Source organism: Balearica regulorum, chromosome 12 (genome assembly GCF_011004875.1).
Source record: "Balearica regulorum gibbericeps isolate bBalReg1 chromosome 12, bBalReg1.pri, whole genome shotgun sequence".
NCBI classification, from domain to species: domain Eukaryota; kingdom Metazoa; phylum Chordata; class Aves; order Gruiformes; family Gruidae; genus Balearica; species Balearica regulorum.
Window position 1 is genome coordinate 24,041,159 of NC_046195.1, and position 19,719 is coordinate 24,060,877.

A 19,719-nucleotide genomic window follows, 5' to 3' on the forward strand; every position below is an offset into this window, starting at 1 on the left:
AGTCTTCTATTCAGATTGCATACCTAACTTGCTATCCATCAGGTCTAAGAGTATTTCTTTCTGAGCAGTAGGTTATATAAACCATGGGACTGCCTCATTTACTGTTTCTCTCAGAACTCTGCTTTACTGTTCCTAGCACATGCAGCCATATCAAAGATTGACCTAGCTTTGGAACGAGGCGATGCATTAGCACTGTACGAAGCTTTGGCAACACCAGCCCTGGGACTCCGAGGATTGCTACGAGAAAATTGTGACTGGTATTTCAAGCAGTTTTTGAGTGATAGACAACGGAAACAGGAGGTATGGAAAAAATCTAGATTACCCTGATTCATACAGTTTTCCCCCGTCCACCCTTGCACCATACCACTGTATACTAATCACTTGCTATATACCTGCATTACAGTTTAGTTTTGGTTTGAAAAAGTTAACACTAAGAGACAGAAATATACAATAAGCATATTTATCATTTAGTTTCCATCTCTGCATATGAAAGGCCAGTATAGTGCTTGTTTGTATGTATCTATAATTAAAATAATTTCACCAAACCTTAAAATACTAACTTGTGTGTGTATAGAACCATTATAATATAGGTGCGTCTTCCTTCTCATTTTACTATTGTCAGTGCCCAAAGAATGTGGATATTTGTGTTTTATAAATACTATCAGATAAGCATACACTGCTTTCACTGTGGAGAATCCCACCATACACCATTTGTAGATGTGGCACTTAGGGACATGGTTTAGTGGTGGGCTTGGCAGTGTTAGGTTTACGGTTGAACTCGATGATCTTAAGGGTCTTTACCAACTTAAATGATTCTATGATTCTGTAACTACGGTTAAACTTAGTTTCTCATTTCAAGCCAACCCTTCAGTTGATTTTTATGTGCAGGCTGCTTATGTATGCTGCTTATAAAACATATGAAATAGCTTTTATAACCAGCATCGTCTCAATTATCACGATGTAATGTATGTTAATAGGGGAAATATACGCTGATACAAAGATGGGTATTACTAGTGCATCTCTTGAATGAGTGATTTTGTTAAAAGCTCCACCAAGGTAGACAAATAAGATACTGCATGCATTTGGATCCAGGAAAAATGCAGACAAGTCAGTTATACAGTTACAACAACCTAGATCTTGGGCACTGTGGTGGATGCATACGCACTTGTATGTCATAGGTAGAAAATGCAATCACATGACCCAGCAGTGCCTGCTGAAAGAGCTGTCGAGGAGGAGGAGATGAGAAGGCTTTTGCACTGTCGGAAGTGTAGAAAGACCTAGAAAAGTTCAGACCGCATAATTACAGGAAGAGGCTGAAGAAACATACCTGTTCTTAGGGCCTTTGAACCACAGTTTGTAGTAGAAGCAGTATATGACAAGTGATCAGAGGGCTGAATCTGTAGTAAGGCCTGGCAGTTTAAATTGAGTCCCTGAATAAATGTCAAGTTTGAATTTCTGTCTAATTTTGGAGAGGGTAGCTATGCATTATCGTAAGGCTTTTAAATCTTATCATTAGGTACTGGAGCAGACCTCATTTTTAGTATAAGTTTTAAATCGCTAGAGCTGGTAGGTGGGAAACAAACGCTCAATGTCAGGCACACAGTAATCATATGTAATTCAGTGTTGTAAAGCCACTGTTTAGCTGAGTATTGCATCGTTCAGCATATTTAATGACAGCAGTTAAAAGCACGGGAGCTAATCAGAGTGTGTTCTCAGTGCTGACAAACCTGAAGCGAGCCTCAATGCCATTCACACTGCTTTACTCACAAAACTGCCCTTTGAATTTTCTGTTGACTCAACAAACGGCAAGCTTCTGGGTGGCGATCAAACCCCCGTACAATTGTTTGTTTCCAAACTGTTGGAGGTATGTGGCCTAATCTTTTGTAGGCATCAACAGGGCAGGGTGACAATGTCTCCAAGTGAGGAAGTGGTCAGCTGGGTTGGCAAGCAAAGGGTGTAGAGCAATGTGGGTGAGAGACACCCTGAAATCAACCAGACAGGGCTGAAGGGGACCTACCTCTAGCATATGTACAGAAGTGATGAGACCAGTGTTATAAGGGAATCTCTTACCCTTTTCCTCAGAAGTCAACATGACCGGGTGCCTCTCTGAAGTGCCTGCGCACTAATGCCTGCAGGGTGGGGAACGAACAGGAGGCATTAGAGGTCTGTATGCAGTGGCAGAGCTGCCAGAACTGGAGTGCTGCCATGAATTGGTACAGGCCTGTTAAGAAGGACAGACCAGGCTGGCGATGAGGGGAATTAGCCCTCTATGTGAGAGAGCGGCTGGAATGTGTGGTGCTCTGCCTTGAGACCCATGATGAACCAGTTGAGAGCTTATGGGTCAGGATTAGCAGGCAGACCAATGTGCGCAATGTTGTGGTGAGTTTTTGCTGCAGACTGCCTGATCAGGCAGAAATAGGTGAGGCCTTCTTCAGGCAGGTGGAAGATACCTTGTATTGACAGGCCTCAGTCCTCCTGGGGGACTCGAACTGCCTGACCTGCTGTAAGGGCAGCGCAGCAGGGCACAAGCAATCCAGGACATTTCTGGAGTGTGCTGGTGATAATTTCTTGGCATATGTAACTGAGGAGTTAATGAGGGAAGGTCCTTTGCTGGACCAATACAGACAAGGAAGAAGTGGCTGGAGATGGGAGAGTCAAGGGCAGCCTTGGGTGCCGTGACTATGAGACAGTGTGATGATAGAATTGAGGATCCTGAGAGGAGGGGACTAGGTAAAAAGTGGGATCACAGCCCTGGCCTTCAGGAGAGCCTGAAGACCTGTTCACAGATCTGTTTGGAAGAATACCTTGGACTATGGTCCTGTAAAAGAGGTCCAGGAGAGCTCATTGACTTATCAAGGATCACCTCCTCAAGCTTGAGAATGGCCTGTCCTGATGAGCAGAAAGTCAGGCAAAAGCAGCAGGAGACCTTCATGGATGAACCAAAGAACTTCCCACAAAGCTCACACAGAGAAAGGAAGTATACAACACGTGAATGGAAACAGGGTCAGGTGACTCAGGAGGAATATAGAGATCCTGTCTGAGTATGTAGGGTGGGGTTAAGAAAGCCTAAGCCCAACTGGAGCTGAATCTGACAGGGACCATGACGGGCAACGAGAATGACTTCTACGTAGATAGATCGGCAGCAAAAGGAAGACTAGGGAAAATCTGGGACTGCTGCTGAATGAGGCAGGGGAGCAGATGACAGGGAACACAAAGGCTGTGGTACTGAATAATTTCCTTGCCTCTTACTTTACTGATAAGATTTTTCCCTTGGGAATCCCAAGTCTCTGAGACCAGTGGGAAAATATAGAACAAGGAAGACTTACCGCTCAGTAAAGGAAGATCAAGTTAGGGACCATTGGGTACTCATGCACAAGTACAGACTGGGGATACATTGGCCGGAAAGCAGCTTTGCCAAGAAGGATATGGGGTCCCAGTGGACAATGACTTCACCAAGAGCCAGGAATGTACCCTTGTGGCAGAGGAAGCCAGCAGTGTCCTGGGATGCATTAGGAAGAACATTGTCAGCAGGCTGAAGGAGGTGATCCTTCCCCCTCTGCTCATGGTGAAGACCACAGCTGGGCAACTGCGCCCAGTTCCAAGGCTCTGCAGGACAAGAGACATGGATATACTGCAGCAAGTCTAGTGAGGGCTGAGAAATCGATTAAGGGCTTGGAGCATCTGACATATTAGGAGAGGCTGAGAAAGCTGGGATTACTGAGTCTTGAGAAAAGAAGGCTCTCAAATAACTGATGGGAGGGAATAAAGAAGATTGAGTGAGATGCTTCTCAGTGGTGCACAGTGACAGCATAAAATGCAATGGCACAGGTTGAAAATTGGGGAAATTCTACTTAAGCATAAGAAAAAACTTTTTTTTTTTACTGAGGCTGATCAAACACTGGAACAAGTTGACCATAGAGCTTGTGGAGTCTCTATCCTCGGATATACTAAATGCTCAACTGAATACAGAATAGTTAAGGCTAGAAGGGACGTCTCCAATTAGCTCATCTTGTCCAACACACTTGCTCAAGCAGGGCCCCCTAGAGCTGCTTGCCCAGGATCACGACCAGATGGCCTTTGACTCCACGACCTCTCTGGGCAATTTGTGCCGCTCCTCGGTCACCCTCACAGTAAATAAAGTGTTTCCAGATGTTCAGAGGGACCCTCCTGTGGTTCAGTTTGTGCCAGTTGCCTCTTGTCCTGTCACGGGGCGCCACTGAGAAGAGCCTGGCTTCATCTTCTTTGCACCCTCCCTCAGATAGCTGCACGCACTGCTGAGATTCCCCCGGAGCCTTCTCTGCTCTAGGCTGACCAGTCCCAGCTCTTTCAGCCTTTCCTCATAGGAGAGATGCTCCAGTCCGTTAATCATCTTAGTGACCCCTCCTCCAACTCTCTCCAGCATGTCCGTATCGGTGGTGCTGGGGAGCCCAGAACTGGGCACAGTACTGCAGGCGTGGCCTCACCGGTGCTGAGTAGGGGGAAGGATCACCTATCTCGACCTGCTGGCAACACGCCTAATGCAGCCTACTACCGTTAGCCCTCTTTGCTACCAAGGCACTTTGCTCCCTCATGTTCAACGTGGTGTCCACCAGGACACTCAGGTACTTTTCTGCAGAGGTCCTGGACAACCTTCACTAGAGCAGGGGTTTGGACTAGACTATTTCCAGAGATTCCTTCTACCATCGACTATTCTGTGTTTCTAAGTGGCCTTGCTTAGAACTTTAACCTTTCTGGGGCTGAAGAAACTCTCAGCCTTAAAGTTTCTGGGACTTGGTTGTAGTACCTAAGTAGGGAGCCGCTTTTAAATAGGGTCCCTGTCCTTTTGTTGTCAGATTTTAGTGCAGCTCATTCAACTCCTCAACCGCTATATAATTTATTATGGAGGAGGACTGAATACAATGGGAGTTGCAATGGTAGCTGCCTGGCTGTATGACTGTACCTGTCTCGTGTGACCCGATATATTCTCCCACTTTGGACAGTCTCTGCATTGGGGTCATTAGGACCTACATGTCTACTAACTTAACATGTCCTCTTCCCTGAACCCCCTCAAAATCTATCTGCATCACTATGTGTTTTAATATATATAGGTATATAATGCCTTTCTTTTGTAGACTGTTAGAGCTTTTTCTGCCAGAGTGCAGCTTTTTTGTGTTCAGAAGGATCCTTCAATCTGAAAGGCATACAGTAGTAATCCAGAGCCATTCTTGATTATTTACTTAATTATTTTTATTTTGGTGGTGATGTTTTTGTTTGTGGGGTGTTTTTTTGTGTGTGTGCGATGCAAGATTTGTTTGGTCAATAACTAAACGATATTCCTTGGAGAATAATTCCTTACAGTGAATGTGCTGTTTGGGGACGCTCTTTCCATCAGCCAGTGTACTGTTATACTTCGTGAATGTTCCTTACCTCGGATTCGGTGTGAATGATAGAGCTGAAGGATGTGCGTATTGCTGTTACACCCTTCTGTGGGGGGTATGAGGACTTCTTCAGCACAGACTTAGCCCCGCAGCTGTTGCTATTCAGAAGATTTGTCGCTTATTTCTGAAGAAAGATCTTCACAAGCTATGTTTCTTGAGACCTACAATTAAGATAAAATAGGAAAAGTGGGGGCTTTTTAAAAAGTCCTGCCGGGCTTTGGTGTGGCAGAAGCTCTCCATAGTTGTCCAGAGATGTCTCTAGGGATGAAATAGGACTGGGAAGATTTTTACCAGGTTTTTTAGTAGCTGCAAAAAATAAATTCAGCCGTTTTCTAAACTCCAAAGTCCAATTGCATGTTCTTCCAGAATGTAACGGAAAGGTCTTGTTACATAAATGTGGTCTGTTGATGCTTTTGGAGATTTATCATTTTTACTGTGTGGATTATACAAAGGGTTGTGACCTGTATAGCTACTACCCAAGTTATTCAAGCCCTCCTGCTCCCCAGTCACTCAGTCTCATTTTCTGTTTGTATTGACATGGTACCATATAGTTCAAGAAGCATGTATTTATAATCCAAAACTGCACGTTGTCCATTTTTAATGTTCTGCTCACTTTTTCCATTCTCAGAGGTAGAATGGAACATTAATTAATGTGTCGCTTCATGGCAAACTACACAAGTACTAGTTTCGCACCAGCATGCTGCTCACGTACAGGGAGTCTTTTCCCACAAAATTGTCTCCTTTGTCTTAAGTGCTTTATAATTTTGGAAGCTGGGTCTTGCCTTTAATTGCTGTGTTCACGGGACTGCACTTCTAATACTGTAAAAGGGATCAGGTTGTACACGTACGGGTGTCTCAACATATGACCTGAGAATTTGGTGAGTAATTTCCATCTTCCTCACATATGTGGCATTCTTTGTTTGCAGAAGCTATGTGGCATTAGAGTGTTGTAAGGAAAATCTGGGGTCTTTTTCCTTTTTATTGAGCTCTTTGAAGTGATTAAGCTGACATCGTTTCACCTTCCCGGTTTCTTTTTTTTTTTCTCAGGCTGGCCTTACAGGTCCTCTGCAGAAGGAAGAGTTGCAATTGGGAGTGGATGCTGCTAACAGGGCAGCACAACAGTATCAGCAAAGTAAGGATCAGCAGAAATTATTGCAGCAAAGTGACTGTGGATGTGATCAAAAGGATAAGACAGCAGAATATTTGGGTCTATGTGGGGATACGTGAGGTCTCTCTCAAACAGTTATGAATGTTAAGTACTTCATGGCTGCTAAGAACATCAAAGACACGGTCGCCCTGGTTATTTGTAGTGTCTTTTACCCAGCTCTTACAATACTGCTGCAGACAACAGCATATCATTTGAAATGTTAAGAAACATTAAGAAATACTAAGGAACTTCTGCATCCACTTTAAATAACCTTGTTTTCTAGAATGTTTGTATGAGTTTTTGTGCTATGGATCTGTGAAGGAAATCTGGGTTGCTCCATGAGGTGTGAAAGCTAGGCTACCTGCTGACCATTGACATAAATCTTACTGGGTTTGAGATACAGAACCATTAAGTATTTCTAAGTACCAGGTAGCAAATAAAATGCAGATCACGATGACTGTTTTGTTTTTTGATTGATTCTTCTGACACTATGCAGAGCTCTCTTCTGGAGAAGAATGTTTAGTTCTGGCTGTGCAGGAGCAATTAGTTCAATTTGTAATGGGTAGAAAGGAGACTACACTAGAGATCTGGGAGAGAGGGTTGAGAATACAAGACGAGAATAGTGAATGCCTAAGAACTAGGAGGCTACCTTTGAAGTACCTTACTGGTTCGGCATGGAGCTCGGCATTTGTTTACCTACTCACGCTATTTCAAAGTTAGCCAATGTGTACCCACTCTAGAGTGCGTGTTACTGCCTTGAGCAGGATAGACGTAGACTGGAAGAAAAAGTTACTACTACTCGTCCATTCAAAAAAATTGCAATTATGAGGCTTCTTACTATCAGAAGACTGAACTGGTGAAGCAATCCTTTGATAACCAGGCAAAAAGGTGAACTGGTTTTAAACATGAGCTTTATTTTAAAGAAGGCATTATGTATTTTAGTTGTCTGCAGTAATAGATGACTAACTGGAGAAGTATGGATCAGAAAGATTCACTTATTCCCTGCAGCTAAGGGAGTTACTCTTTTTCTTCTTAGGTATCTGATTATTGAGTAGAATAAAAGTCCTCTTGTTAACTGGTGTCTCAACTGTCTGCCTTCCTCATTCTTTATGCTACCTCTTTGAAATTCTAGGGCTGGCAGCAGTAGCCAAAATTAATTCTGCAATTCGAATGGGTGATGCTGAGAAGACTGTGGCAGAAATGATGAATCCAGAGGCCCAGTTGCCAGAGGTTTATGCATTTGCTGCAGATCTTTACCAAAGGGAGCTGGCCACCTTGCAGCAACAGAGCCCTGAAGTAAGTACCACGTTCTCTACTATTAGAGAGAAGTTGGTATGGATCACCAGGTCTACCTTGTCTGTTTCGTTAAATGCGTTTTCTGGAACAAACCTGTCTTGAGTCTACATAGAACTGATTTGGTGTTCAGTCTGTTCTGATGTAAAGTTTAATCCCTAAATCTTGAGCGACTTGGCCCTAGCAGATGATTCAACTTTAATCTCTTACTTGGTATTCTAGCTTTGTCTACGATACTCATCTTTCTGCTTCTGTGTCATAAAGGTTGTCCCTTTGCTTTGTTAGGTCTATTCTGACAACTACTCTGTTCTGTATTCTGCGTGCAGCAATAGTTTGTAAAGAGCGAGTGGAATTAATTTGTTGTCCTCTTTGTATGCAGGGTAACCTCACCCATCCAGAATTATCTGTTGCTGTAGAGATGCTGTCTTCTGTGGCCCTGATTAATAGGGCTTTGGATTCAGGGGATGTGAATACGGTATGGAAACAACTGAGCAGTCCTGTTACAGGGCTTACAAACATTGAGGATGAGAACTCTCAGAGGTGGGTATTTCAAGGAATCGTGTCTGTCCTTAACGTTGCTTAGATTCTATGAATTTTTAAAATTTTTTTTCCCCCTCTTACACTTGACGTTCTTTCTACGTTATTTATTACGGTATTGATTTAATCTCAGTGTTGATTGGCTCTCGCATCTTCGTTTTGTGATTACTGTCTCTTACTGGTCTGATTTCTGTGCTGTCTCTCAATGCTTTCTCACGGATTTCACATTAAAGTCGTGTTCTGGTACCATTAGGTTGTCACTAATACTAGGCCAGCTCACCCACCATGTTCTTTACCATGGACCCTCATTCAGTGTGTTAGTGCTTTTGTCGATTGTTTCACATTTGGGCTGACTATCCTGCACACAGCCTTTCCTCTTTCTCTTCTTCCCCTTTTCCTGTTTGCTCCAGTTTCAACCCTCATGCTACCTCTTCCACTTTGTGTACAATTCTCATGCTGTGTTGTGTGTGCCCTAGCCGGCTTGTTGCGATGTTAGTTGGTTTTGGTTTTTGTTCCTTGACAGATATATCGATGATTTGTTGAAACTGAAAGCTCAAACACGTGCAGAAGGAAATGAATTTGTCACGTGGAATGATATCCAGTCGTGTGTTGATCGTGTGAACATAGCTGTGCATGAAGAACATGAAAGTAAGTTTTTCTGCTCAATTCATGCAAGACTCATCCTAGCTCATAAGGAGTGCTAGAATTAGGTGCATGCCAATACAAAAAGTTATTGATTGACTTGTAGTTGTGTCATACGTTTGATATCTAGGAATATCTTAGTTGTGAGCAGGCCTTGGTGGTCTGTAATGTAAAAAAGCTTGATAGCAGGACAGTTGATGGAGAGCTCAGTCAGGAGTGTTTGTGGTATTGAAATCAATTATCTCCACTTTATTAATCTTTCCAATGCAAATTTCAACCCTTTTTGGATAACACAATGTGTTGTCTATGGTCAGTGTCTAGGATTGGTCTAGAATCTTTTCTAATTTTGCTTCAGTCCCTCAAATTTAACAAAAACTAGTATTGGCAAAAATCTCTGAGTTGATCGTAGCCCAGTCTTGGGGTAGTCCATCCTCCTTCCTAATTTGCTGTGTTCAGGAGAAGTTGCTTTTCTTGAAGTCTCGTTCTCTCTTTGCCTGCAATCTCTGCCCTGTTCAGGTTTTCCACTTCTCCCTTTTAGTCCTTCTTTTGAATGTGCTTTGGCCTTTTTACCTTTCCAGTATTAAGTGGAAATTCCGTAGACTCAGTGCAGGATCCACCTCTACTCTTTATCTGTGGGTAATCAGACCTGCAAATGCAAGATAAGCCACCCAGCTTTGTATTCATGACTCTCAGATGTAATGATCTGTCAGATGCATTTCTACAGTGGATGAGGAGCTTGAATGAGCAACAGAGATGAGTTTATTTCCAGGTCTTATTCTCAGTCCTTTAACTCCTGGCTGTGTTAACGCTACTTCCAAATTACAGCTTCTTTGAAGATCAGTAGTGCAAATACGGCATCAAAGAAATAGGCTTTTGCAGTTAGTTTGATTCAGTGATAAATCAATAGAGATGCCCAAAAGGTTTATTCTGAAGTTCAACAGTTATGTATTCAAATGTTTTTGCTTAAAACATCTGATACAGATTTTCTTTTTTCAAAGAACAATTAATGATCTCATCAGTTTGATGCCACTCAAATTCTAAGTTCCAGATACTGGGACCCAATTCTGAAATTAGAGTTGAAATGGAAAGTGCTGATCTTTTAAGAGGTTAATTGCTTTGTGTACAGTTAGATCCATCAGGAAATTAGAAGCTTTTATTTTCAGTTTTAACGCTACGTACGACCACTAGTTGTTAAAACCAGGGTCTATAAAAGCTGAAATGACTGATAACCGACCTGCTGACCAGTAGAAGAAGAATATGCCTGCACAGCCATTGCCTTTTACTACAAAATACTGGTAAAGTGCAAAAAAATTCCCTGATCGGAAAATATGCAAAACCCCACAGAAGTTATAAGTGCACGCAGCAAGTGCGAGTACCAAAACTTAAATACTTGCGAAGGAAGAAATTCCTGTTGCAAGCTGAGAGATGTGAATGGGTGTTAACCTAACCTATTTGCTGTTTCTAGTTCTGCATTGTTTTCATTTCTATTTTTTAGTACTGTTTACGCTAATAAGTGTCTTTTAGCAGTGATAAAAGACTGGGATTGAGCGTAACGATGAAAATTTCAGCAAAACAGAAAATTGGAGTAATTCTCCTTTCTCTAAGATAGAATTAGCTGCCTTAAAATCCAGAGTGGAGATAGAGGAGTCCTTGAAAATAGCACAATGAAGCAAACTTAGCTATATCATCGTGAGGTTCTGTATCACATGGTTTAATTTTCTATTAACTTTTTTTCCAGTTTCATTAAGGGACCATAATTTTTTTAGTTATGGCCAGTGCTGAAAACCTCCTGCATATGCAGGTAGTATGACATTTACTTTCAAGCTATCTTTTTAGTATTTAGCTCAAAGCTTTGCATCGTAAGAGAGGTCTGTCACAAATGTGGAGGTGATGATATTGTACACTGAGACAAACAGATGTCTTCTGCCAGTTCTTGTTGCATAGCTGGTGAGTTGTGTTTCACCTTGAAAATACTTTATAGATACTTTATACTTTAAGAGCCTGCTATCTTGATTAACTTGTTTCCTGGCTCTCCAAATAGACACTGAGTTTCCTGTTTGGGTCACATGAGCAGATTTGTTGAAACCATACAGACCCACAACCGCTGTGTGCAAACACCAAGATGTTAGTTTCATAGTCTCCTTTCTATGTAAGAGGTCACAGCAGAAGTCTAAAAGTTTCTTATAACACTCCTTAACCTGTAAAAAAAGGTGCAGAAAATCCTGTAATTAGATAAGCTGTTCTCACGGGGAATTTCTTAATTCTTTGATCTGCTTCATATACGCCCTATGCGAGGACACTTTTTATCTCCTGTCTATGAAAAAGTAGTCTGAGAAGGACCTCAAGGGATACTAGCATGTATATTTTTCATTTCCACTATCCTTGTAAATAGTTTCAAATTAAAAAATGCTCTCTAGTGACGAGCTGTAACATATTGCTGTTCTGTGTCTTGTCATGCCCATACTAGCAAAAAAGATGTAAAAATCAGTAACAAATTAGTCACCCAGAATTACTACTTACATTCTGTGCCCTTTTCTGAGTCTAACAGTTATCATACCATCTGCTTTTTGACAGAAACCATGCCATCATTTTAGTGATGCTGGTTCTTGCAGTGTCCTCAACATATATTGTTCCCTAATCTCTACTCCATTCAAACACCGCCTCTTCCCTAAGATGTTCTGGTTTTCACATAAACTTTTGTTTTGTGATTCTCTTTCCTCCATAGAAGAAAGTCACAATCTTTGGCTACGTTAACCAAAGTTGAAAATGCCCACACTGAGCTCTTTTCTTTTGTCTAAAAGATCTCTTTTGTTCTGCACTGATCAAACCATGATTTGAATTGATCCTTCTTTAAGCCAGGAATTGAATCAGATGCTCTCAACCTAAGTTATTTTGTGATTCTCAGAAGATGGTTGCTGTAGGTAGGTAGGGCATGTACGATGTAGACTCTTTTCATGCTTAGCTAACTATAAGATATTTATTTTGGGGTTTTTTTTTTATTTAGCTGAATGGTAAATTTTACTGTACATGAATAGCATCTGCAGGTCTGATAATATAGCTAATACTACATACATTCAATAAGAGTTTTCTAAAATATGAAGTTACTGTATTTGCAAATGGTATTCCATGCAAATCTTTAGCTTTATGTAGCCATGAAGCAAATCTTTAGCTTTATGAAGCCAGAACCTTGGAAAACTGTAACCTATGAAATCTGGCCATTTGGGCTTTGATAATTCTCTTCCAGTGGCTCTGAGCTGGATACCTGAGGACTCAATTCTGTCCCTGCATGTGGTCTCCCTGAAAGATTTTTTTTTTTTTTTTTTTTTTTTTTTAAAAATTGCAGTGCCCAGGCATTATGACTACTTTAAGGTGGAGAAATAGTCTTGGTTTCTTTACTAGTAAATAATGTTTTCTGTTAAAAATATTACAGTTCTCAGCCGATACCTGATTTAGGACAGACAAACTGCTCTTTTCTTCTGAAGCAATGCTTATGCACAATGGCAAAATTTTTTTTTGCTCATGCTTACGACCAAAAATTAAACTTTGCATTTCTCCCCCTATGCCTTCCTCCCTAGGGATTTTGGCAATTGGTCTTATCAATGAAGCTCTGGATGAAGGGGACACCAAAAAGACTATTCAAGCCTTACAGATCCCTGCAGCAAAACTGGAGGGTGTAACCCCAAAGGTAGCACAGCATTACCAGGATACACTACTTCGAGCCAAGAGAGAGAAAGCACAGGTGAGTGCAATTAAATGCACCTCTCAAAAACCCTTTACATCTGTGTAATGGGCTTATTACTGGTTCTGAAAGTCAGGAATCAAAACTGGAAGTGGAGAGCTGGGCATTCTGCAGACCATCAACTGATCTTACCCAGTCACTTTGGATCTTTCTGTACGAGAGAAAGAGATTTGCAGCCAGACTGTATGAATCTCTGTGAACTACAGAGATGGGCATAAGGGTATTAACTGCATGAGATGGCTTGCTGCAGCTAATCCTGGGCCCAGAATGAGATATGTGTCTTGTTTGCAGAGAAATAATATGCCTCATCTGTTTTCACTAGGAGACCTTTTTCATTCCGGGAGTTCTGAAGTTCTGAATGCAAATTTCCTGCAAGCTTAAGTATTTTTTTAGTGTTCTTTGTTAAATGTAGTCATAGACATAGTTACATACAGCAAAAAGAAAGTTTCTGAAAGGGGAAAAATCCGTTAAGTGGTAACTTAGAAAAAAGAAATGAAGCAAAATATATGCTACTAGCAAAATGCATACTGATGCCTGTTCACCTGGTGACGCTTTTATTGCTAATGATATTTTGAGCGGTAGTTGTCTGTCTTATTGACCAAGGACTTCTACCTACTTGCACATAGCTGTTCCTTTCACTAAGCGACTAAATGTGAATGTGGGGAGAGGAAGAGCAAGTCTCATGTTGCGGGTGTAGGAAAGGATGAGAGTGCGTGTACACAACCGTTAATTTTGAGTAGTGTGGATGGGATACTGTTTTTTTTTTTTTTCATCTATTTACAAAGAAGTAGCAGACGTCTCTGCTTTCAGTGGCTTGAGAGTGTTTTGTTCTGTTTTTTCTACTGTGGAGCTCATGGCTCTAATACCAATGAAGAATTTTGCATAGAGACTAAGATCTAGATTGTGTTGAATGCTCTTTTTTTTTTTTTTCCCCCTAAAGTAAACCCACGTGATGCAAATAGCTGAAAACTGTAGGCATTTCTGATGAAGATCATTAAGCGGCTTCCTCAAGGGCCCTGAAAGGGTTAATTTTCCTCAGGAACACATTTTGTGCTGAAGCATTTCCTCCCACTGAGTCAGAATGAAATAATGAACTCTTTTTAGTGTGCTCTTCAGCTTGTGCCAGGCTGTGCTGGTAACTTCTCACTTGGTGTGAAATTACCTTATTTAGGCATATGTTCAGTTTAGGGCTTCTCCCAACAGCATGGCAGTAATTTCAGAAATTGAAAGATCATATTATAAAGTAACATTGTGGGGAATAGTCACTATCTGAAGTCAGCTGTTACTAACTAGTGATTTCTGTACCTTGGGGATGAGAGGGATTGTAGTTCACCACCAGACATTGTTCAGTTGCTTATGTGAATGGAGAGTGCTGTATGATGCATGTTTCTCACAAGATGAGGAGAGAGAGAAATGGTAGACTCTGTAGTACGTTACACTGCGTGTACCTTCCAGAAGGCCTGTGACAATAAATCCGTAGACAAGCACGGGTTGATTTCGGTAGTCTTTTTGGGCTGCCTTCTGCAGGTAGAGATGACAGTAGAGGAAGTTGTTTCTTTGATTATTCTCCCACACTCCCTGGGCAGGAATTCAGCTGTTGCTGGTACTCTTGTGGGGGACTGTCTGGGCTTTCAGATGAAATCTGCCTGTGAAAGACATGTTAGTCTCTTGAATGAAATATCATTAAGCGTGTCGATTTCAGACCCACCAAAACAGTGGGAAAAATGTGAAGGGCATGTAAGGAAACGTTCATTTTCAGTCTTGCCCTAAAGCTCTTGGACACTGTAAGTAGTGGCTCTTTTGTGCAATGCGATTATTATTCCATACCAGAAGTAAATGTTTCCTGTGTTCTGTTTGTACGATGATAGTTGTCAGAGGGGTAGCAGTTGTGTCTTGGCATTTCTTTCAGTAGTTACCTACAGGAAGCAACAGTGGGTGGGGAGAAGCTATGCTTGGCAACTGCTGGATCATTGTTCTTTGTGTATATTTTGGGACTAGCTAAACAGCTGTCTCTTCCCTCTTCTTGAATTTCTGCGTGTAACATTAGTTGACCGAATTTCTTCAAATCCCAGCTAAAATACAGCATTCTGTGTGATCACTGCTCCTTGACGAGCAATCTATTAAAACAAAGACTTAAAACATCACTTTAACTATTGTGCGTGTACACCCAGTCACAATATGTACAATCCTTTTTGGTTTGCTAGTTTGTACAGGCTTGTGAACTTGTGTGGACAGAGACAAGAACAGCCTGCTGTGGCATTAATTACCCCTGAGTTTTTAGCTTCTGCATACAGACTTGCATCAGAAGCTTTTTGTTCCAAGAACTCTTTGTAGCCATGTTGCGTTGAAGGACTAACTTGTGTTCTGGAAAGTTGTGTCCTCTTACAAGTACGGCTTTAGGACTAACCGGTACTCAGTCCTTAGCCTCGTGTTCTCTTTGCTTGTCAGAGTGATTCCCATTGACAGAATTTCTTCTTCATTCTGCTTCCTGAAAAGTTTTTGACTGGGAGAAGGTGTCGATTCTGTTAATGCCACAGTATTCTCTGCTAATTACAAATGCACATGATGTCCTTGTGTTGCAGTCAATTAGAAAGACTGAAATGCTTCTTATTCCCTCTGATACGGAAGACTACTGTATTGGCTGTTGTTGAGTACAGGTTATTTTACTTTGCAAAAATACTGATACTCTTCTCCTCACGCAGTGTATATTTTTCTTGTTGTATTCTCTTCAGGACACACAGGATGAAACAGCTGTACTTTGGCTAGATGAAATTCAGGATGGGATTCATAGGGCTAACAAGGACACAGAGGAGTCCGAGAGATGTAAGTATTGTCGCACAATATTGCAGTAATCCCCATTATCAACCAAATACTGGTTACTTAAGGAAAGGTTGGGCTAGAAATGTCATGTAAATGTGGCAAAGGAAATCAAGTGCGCTTATGTGCTTCTGGTGTAGTAGTTTTTCTTTGAAGAGTGAATGTCGCATTCTGCAAATATTAAATTTCTTAGCTTTTGGAGGATATGCCACTTGTCCAGTTTTGCATGCGACCATGTTACCTCATTGGGCCAATCTCTATCAAGTTGTTTGTTATTTGTGACTAATTGTGTGCATCTGTGGGTGGTTAGCTCAGTATGAGAATGTTCACGTGCACAATTTAAATGGTGTTTTCTGGTGTGCATTACCTTTTGTTTGTGTGGCATACTGTTGTCTTGTCTCGGTTCTATTTAGCGTTTCTAGACTACCTTGCATCTTTTTCAAATATGGACAATAACACACATCAGTGAAATCCACCTTTGCTCCATAGCGCAGTTTGCAGGTGGACCGGCCCAGCCGTCATTACATCCTAGTCTTTATAATGATGTCTTTTCTGTCTCCAGAAACAATGTAGTAATTACTACTCTTTGCTTAATTTGTTTGGGGTTTTTTTTTGTGGTTTTTGTTGTTCCTGAAAGAAGCTTTCTTTTTAACAAAACACGAAGGTTTTTAAAGTCTTCTGATATATTCTGATGGCCTGCTCTCTGTATATGCTGTTTGTTTGCCAGGTGTCATGTGCTTCAGAGAGGTTGTGTTTACATATTTTTAAAATACGATATTGTTATATTTGCATTTACTCTAAATATCTTAATTTTCCATTACGTTCAACATTTGCATCCGCCTGCTTGTTTTGCTTGATTGGTACAGTATTAGTAAACTGACTGTTTTCTCTCTTTATAGTCACCTTACATTTTTCTTGATTCTCTTTCATCATCTCTGGTGTGCTGATAAAATGTCTTACTTTCTATTTCCAAAATGTCTAATTTGATGTTAGGATGATACTTAAAGTTATCCAAAGAGGCACAGTCAGTCCTTTCTGATTTTACTTTGCATAGGCCACCATACTGGAAACTGAGAAGTTTATTCTGAGTGTGGAATCTCTTTGGTGCCTTCTGAAACAGGTTGTCCAAAGGCACTGTGGAATCTCTGTCCTTTAAGATTTTCCAAACTCGGTCAGACAGGGCCCTGAAGTTAGCCCAGCTTTGAGAACGGGATTGGACTAGAGTGCCCTCCAACATGAGTTCTTAATGAATCTGTGTATCAGATACGTAGAGTTTCTGGCACGGTGTCCTTGCTCTGTTGGCGCAGAAATGAGCTTGCTTTTATATTTGTGCCTTGTCCATTTGTATTCTTTATTTGTAGATGTTTTAGAAGAGAGAAAAATCAACAGATTCACAAAAAGCTTTCTAATGAAATACACAATGAGTTTGTCCAACTCCATGGCCTAGTTCAGTTGTTTCTAATGACTTTATTTGGTCAGTGAATTCCCCTGTCAATTGGCAGGAGGAGGCAGGGAGAGTAGGGCAGAACTTTACCTGTTCATCTGACTGTTTGTTCCCAGCAGTACCAGTGCAATTTTTTCACCATTTTCCCACCCACCGAGCGCTTTGGCAAGGCAGCAGCATTCAGGCTTGAATGCCATGCCAAGGAACGTTTGGTCAAAAGTGGGATTAAAGTATGTGCCCTCAAGCCTGGAAAACATCTTCAAATACCCTTATCTATCCATATACGAACAAACATTTTTGTAGTCTTACCTAGTGCTGAAAAATACTGTATTTCATTTTTGCTGTGTCAGTGTGATTCCTGTGCTCTTGTGAATATGTCTGTATTTGAGTTGCATTTCTGGAGTAGCCCTGGAATGGCGTGTTGTTACTTGTCTCTTCCTCTGCCCCCTGTTTTTCCCTGATCAGGTTTTTGACTTGTTGACAAACTACTCCGTACTTTTTTCACTGAGGCTTGGATGGTACTAGTTGTTGAAAAGGCCCCTTTTGAGTTGCGACTGGCTCTGCCAGAAGAAACTGCCTTAGGTAAAACGGATGTCAGACTAGAGCTAAAACATTGTGTGTTGTTGAGAAATATTGGTGGTAAATCAGCACCGTACCGGGACTCAGGGCATACGAATTATATGCTGTCAGGTGCAGTACCACATGTGGTTGGACACTCTGTACCAAAGAGGCCTCTATGCTGCAAGTTGTCTGATTGTTTTTTATTTATGTGTTGTATTTATATACACTTAAATATCTATGCGTATACACGAACACCAACTGTAAGTGTGCGTTCATGTTGCATTGCTCTATTCTGTGGTTCTGCGTTTGCTGTGAATCACTGAACCCTGAATGCCGAGATGACCTGCTTCCTTGTGTTATCAAAGTCTCCTTAGGAATTCTGGCCATTAACGAAGCAGTAGACCATGGTGATGTTAGCCAGACTCTGAGCACCTTGCGTTCACCGGATGTTGGGCTATACGGAGTCACTCCAGAATGTGCTGAGACATACCAGCGAGAGCTATCAGAAGTCAAGAGAAGAAAAATGGCAGCAGGTGAACCTCAAGTAGCTAACTGTTAGTGAGATAAAATCAAGATTATTGCATGTGGAATTGGAACCAGAGGTAAAAAAGCCTCTGTGGAGAAGTCTTGTGTTACAGGTGGCAATTGCGGATGCTTTGTGAACTAAGGTTTAAAAAAAAAAACCAAAAAACACAAAACAAAACCGAAAAAAAGTGAATGGTAGAATGTTCTCTGCCTATACAACATGTTGTGTTTAGGTGGTTCTCGTATGAGGTCATTAGGGACTTGGAAACACGCCTTCTCTTGTTTGATGAAGGAGCATCTGTATATGTGGATTTCCTAGTCATAATATTTGTATGTGAGAAAGATAAAACACTTGTCTGGTTTTGAGACTTAAACTGCAGTTTCTGCTCTTAGGGGGCAATGGCAGTGAATGGGTGAAACACTGGGTGAGAGGAGGCTATCATTATTACCATAACCTGCGGACCAAAGAGGGAGGATGGGATGAACCAGCAGAATTTGTGCAAAATGACGTACAGCTGTCACGGGAGGAGATACAGGTAGGGTAGATAAGACACGCTCTTTCTCTGAAAAGTTGACGTTCCAGCCATTCCCATCCTTTATGCAGCTCTAAGAGAGAATGCCTCAATGCCATAGTCACGTTAACAAGCTTAGTGACCCATTTATTTCACTGGGCATCATCAGATTGTGTGTCAAACCTCCTTGTCCCATTTCAGAAGAATTTGTCCTGTTGGTAAAAGTGTACGGGACCGTGGTGTTGCTGTTTATTGAAAGGCAACTTGGAAGTTTCTCGTAAGCACAATAGGGAAAGCTGATGTAACGTCTTGTTTCTTGTATCTCCATTCCCTTTTTCTGGCTGCTCTTCTTACCATAACATTAATCCAGAGCACCATATCTGGAGTCACTGCAGCATACAACCGAGAGCAGTTGTGGCTGGCCAATGAGAACCTGATTACAAAACTTCAGGCTTGCTGTCGAGGATATCTTGTTCGCCAGGAATTCAACTCAAGAATGAATTTTTTGAAGAAACAAGTTCCAGCAATCACTTGCATTCAGGTAATGTTATCCTTTAATTATGTTTGAAGCTTGTACTCTGCAATTGTTTTCTATATGCAAGCTTATTGACAGGTTTTGTTCAATTCAAACAGCACTCAATTGTCTTTACCTCATTTTGCAAATTAGCTAAAGGCATTTCCTTCTCCCAAAGAATTTTGGTGCATTATTTACTTTTCCACATCATACATAATCAAGAAAGTTTTCTCAGGCAGATTTAGAGAGAGAAAAACTTATTTGAGGGAGCTTTATCTGTCATTTTATTATCAGATTCATTGTTTTGGGAATAGGGCAGTATGAAGTGTGTCATATGTATTTATGGTGATGGTAAAATACCATGTGATGAATTACTATTGTGATTCCTCAGAATTGAAGAGAAACAACATAGTTTTCAGTATTCCTGAGTAAGATTATTCTTCTCCTCAAATTTGTTGAGGGATTTGGAGGATTGAGGACCGTCTCTTTCAGATGGTGGGATAATTCAGCGTGAGATTGGGTGCGTTTATAGGAGAACAATGAAAAAAAATCTTCCTCTAGTGTTGTAACT

The 19,719-nt window shown here is 41.2% G+C and overlaps 1 protein-coding gene across 2 annotated transcripts in view; it reads left to right on the top strand.

Moving 5' to 3' along the window:
• IQGAP1 (IQ motif containing GTPase activating protein 1) overlaps nt 1–19,719 on the top strand; it is a 76,688-nt gene that overhangs the window by 36,290 nt on the left and 20,679 nt on the right. For both annotated transcript variants that reach the window (XM_075764501.1, XM_075764500.1), the window contains exons 10-19: nt 137–300; nt 6,465–6,549; nt 7,697–7,860; nt 8,237–8,397; nt 8,918–9,042; nt 12,612–12,775; nt 15,508–15,598; nt 17,963–18,130; nt 18,516–18,658; nt 19,005–19,175. In XM_075764501.1, coding sequence (XP_075620616.1) covers nt 137–300; nt 6,465–6,549; nt 7,697–7,860; nt 8,237–8,397; nt 8,918–9,042; nt 12,612–12,775; nt 15,508–15,598; nt 17,963–18,130; nt 18,516–18,658; nt 19,005–19,175 — 1,436 coding nt within the window. The remainder of the gene's footprint in view (nt 1–136; nt 301–6,464; nt 6,550–7,696; nt 7,861–8,236; nt 8,398–8,917; nt 9,043–12,611; nt 12,776–15,507; nt 15,599–17,962; nt 18,131–18,515; nt 18,659–19,004; nt 19,176–19,719) is intronic.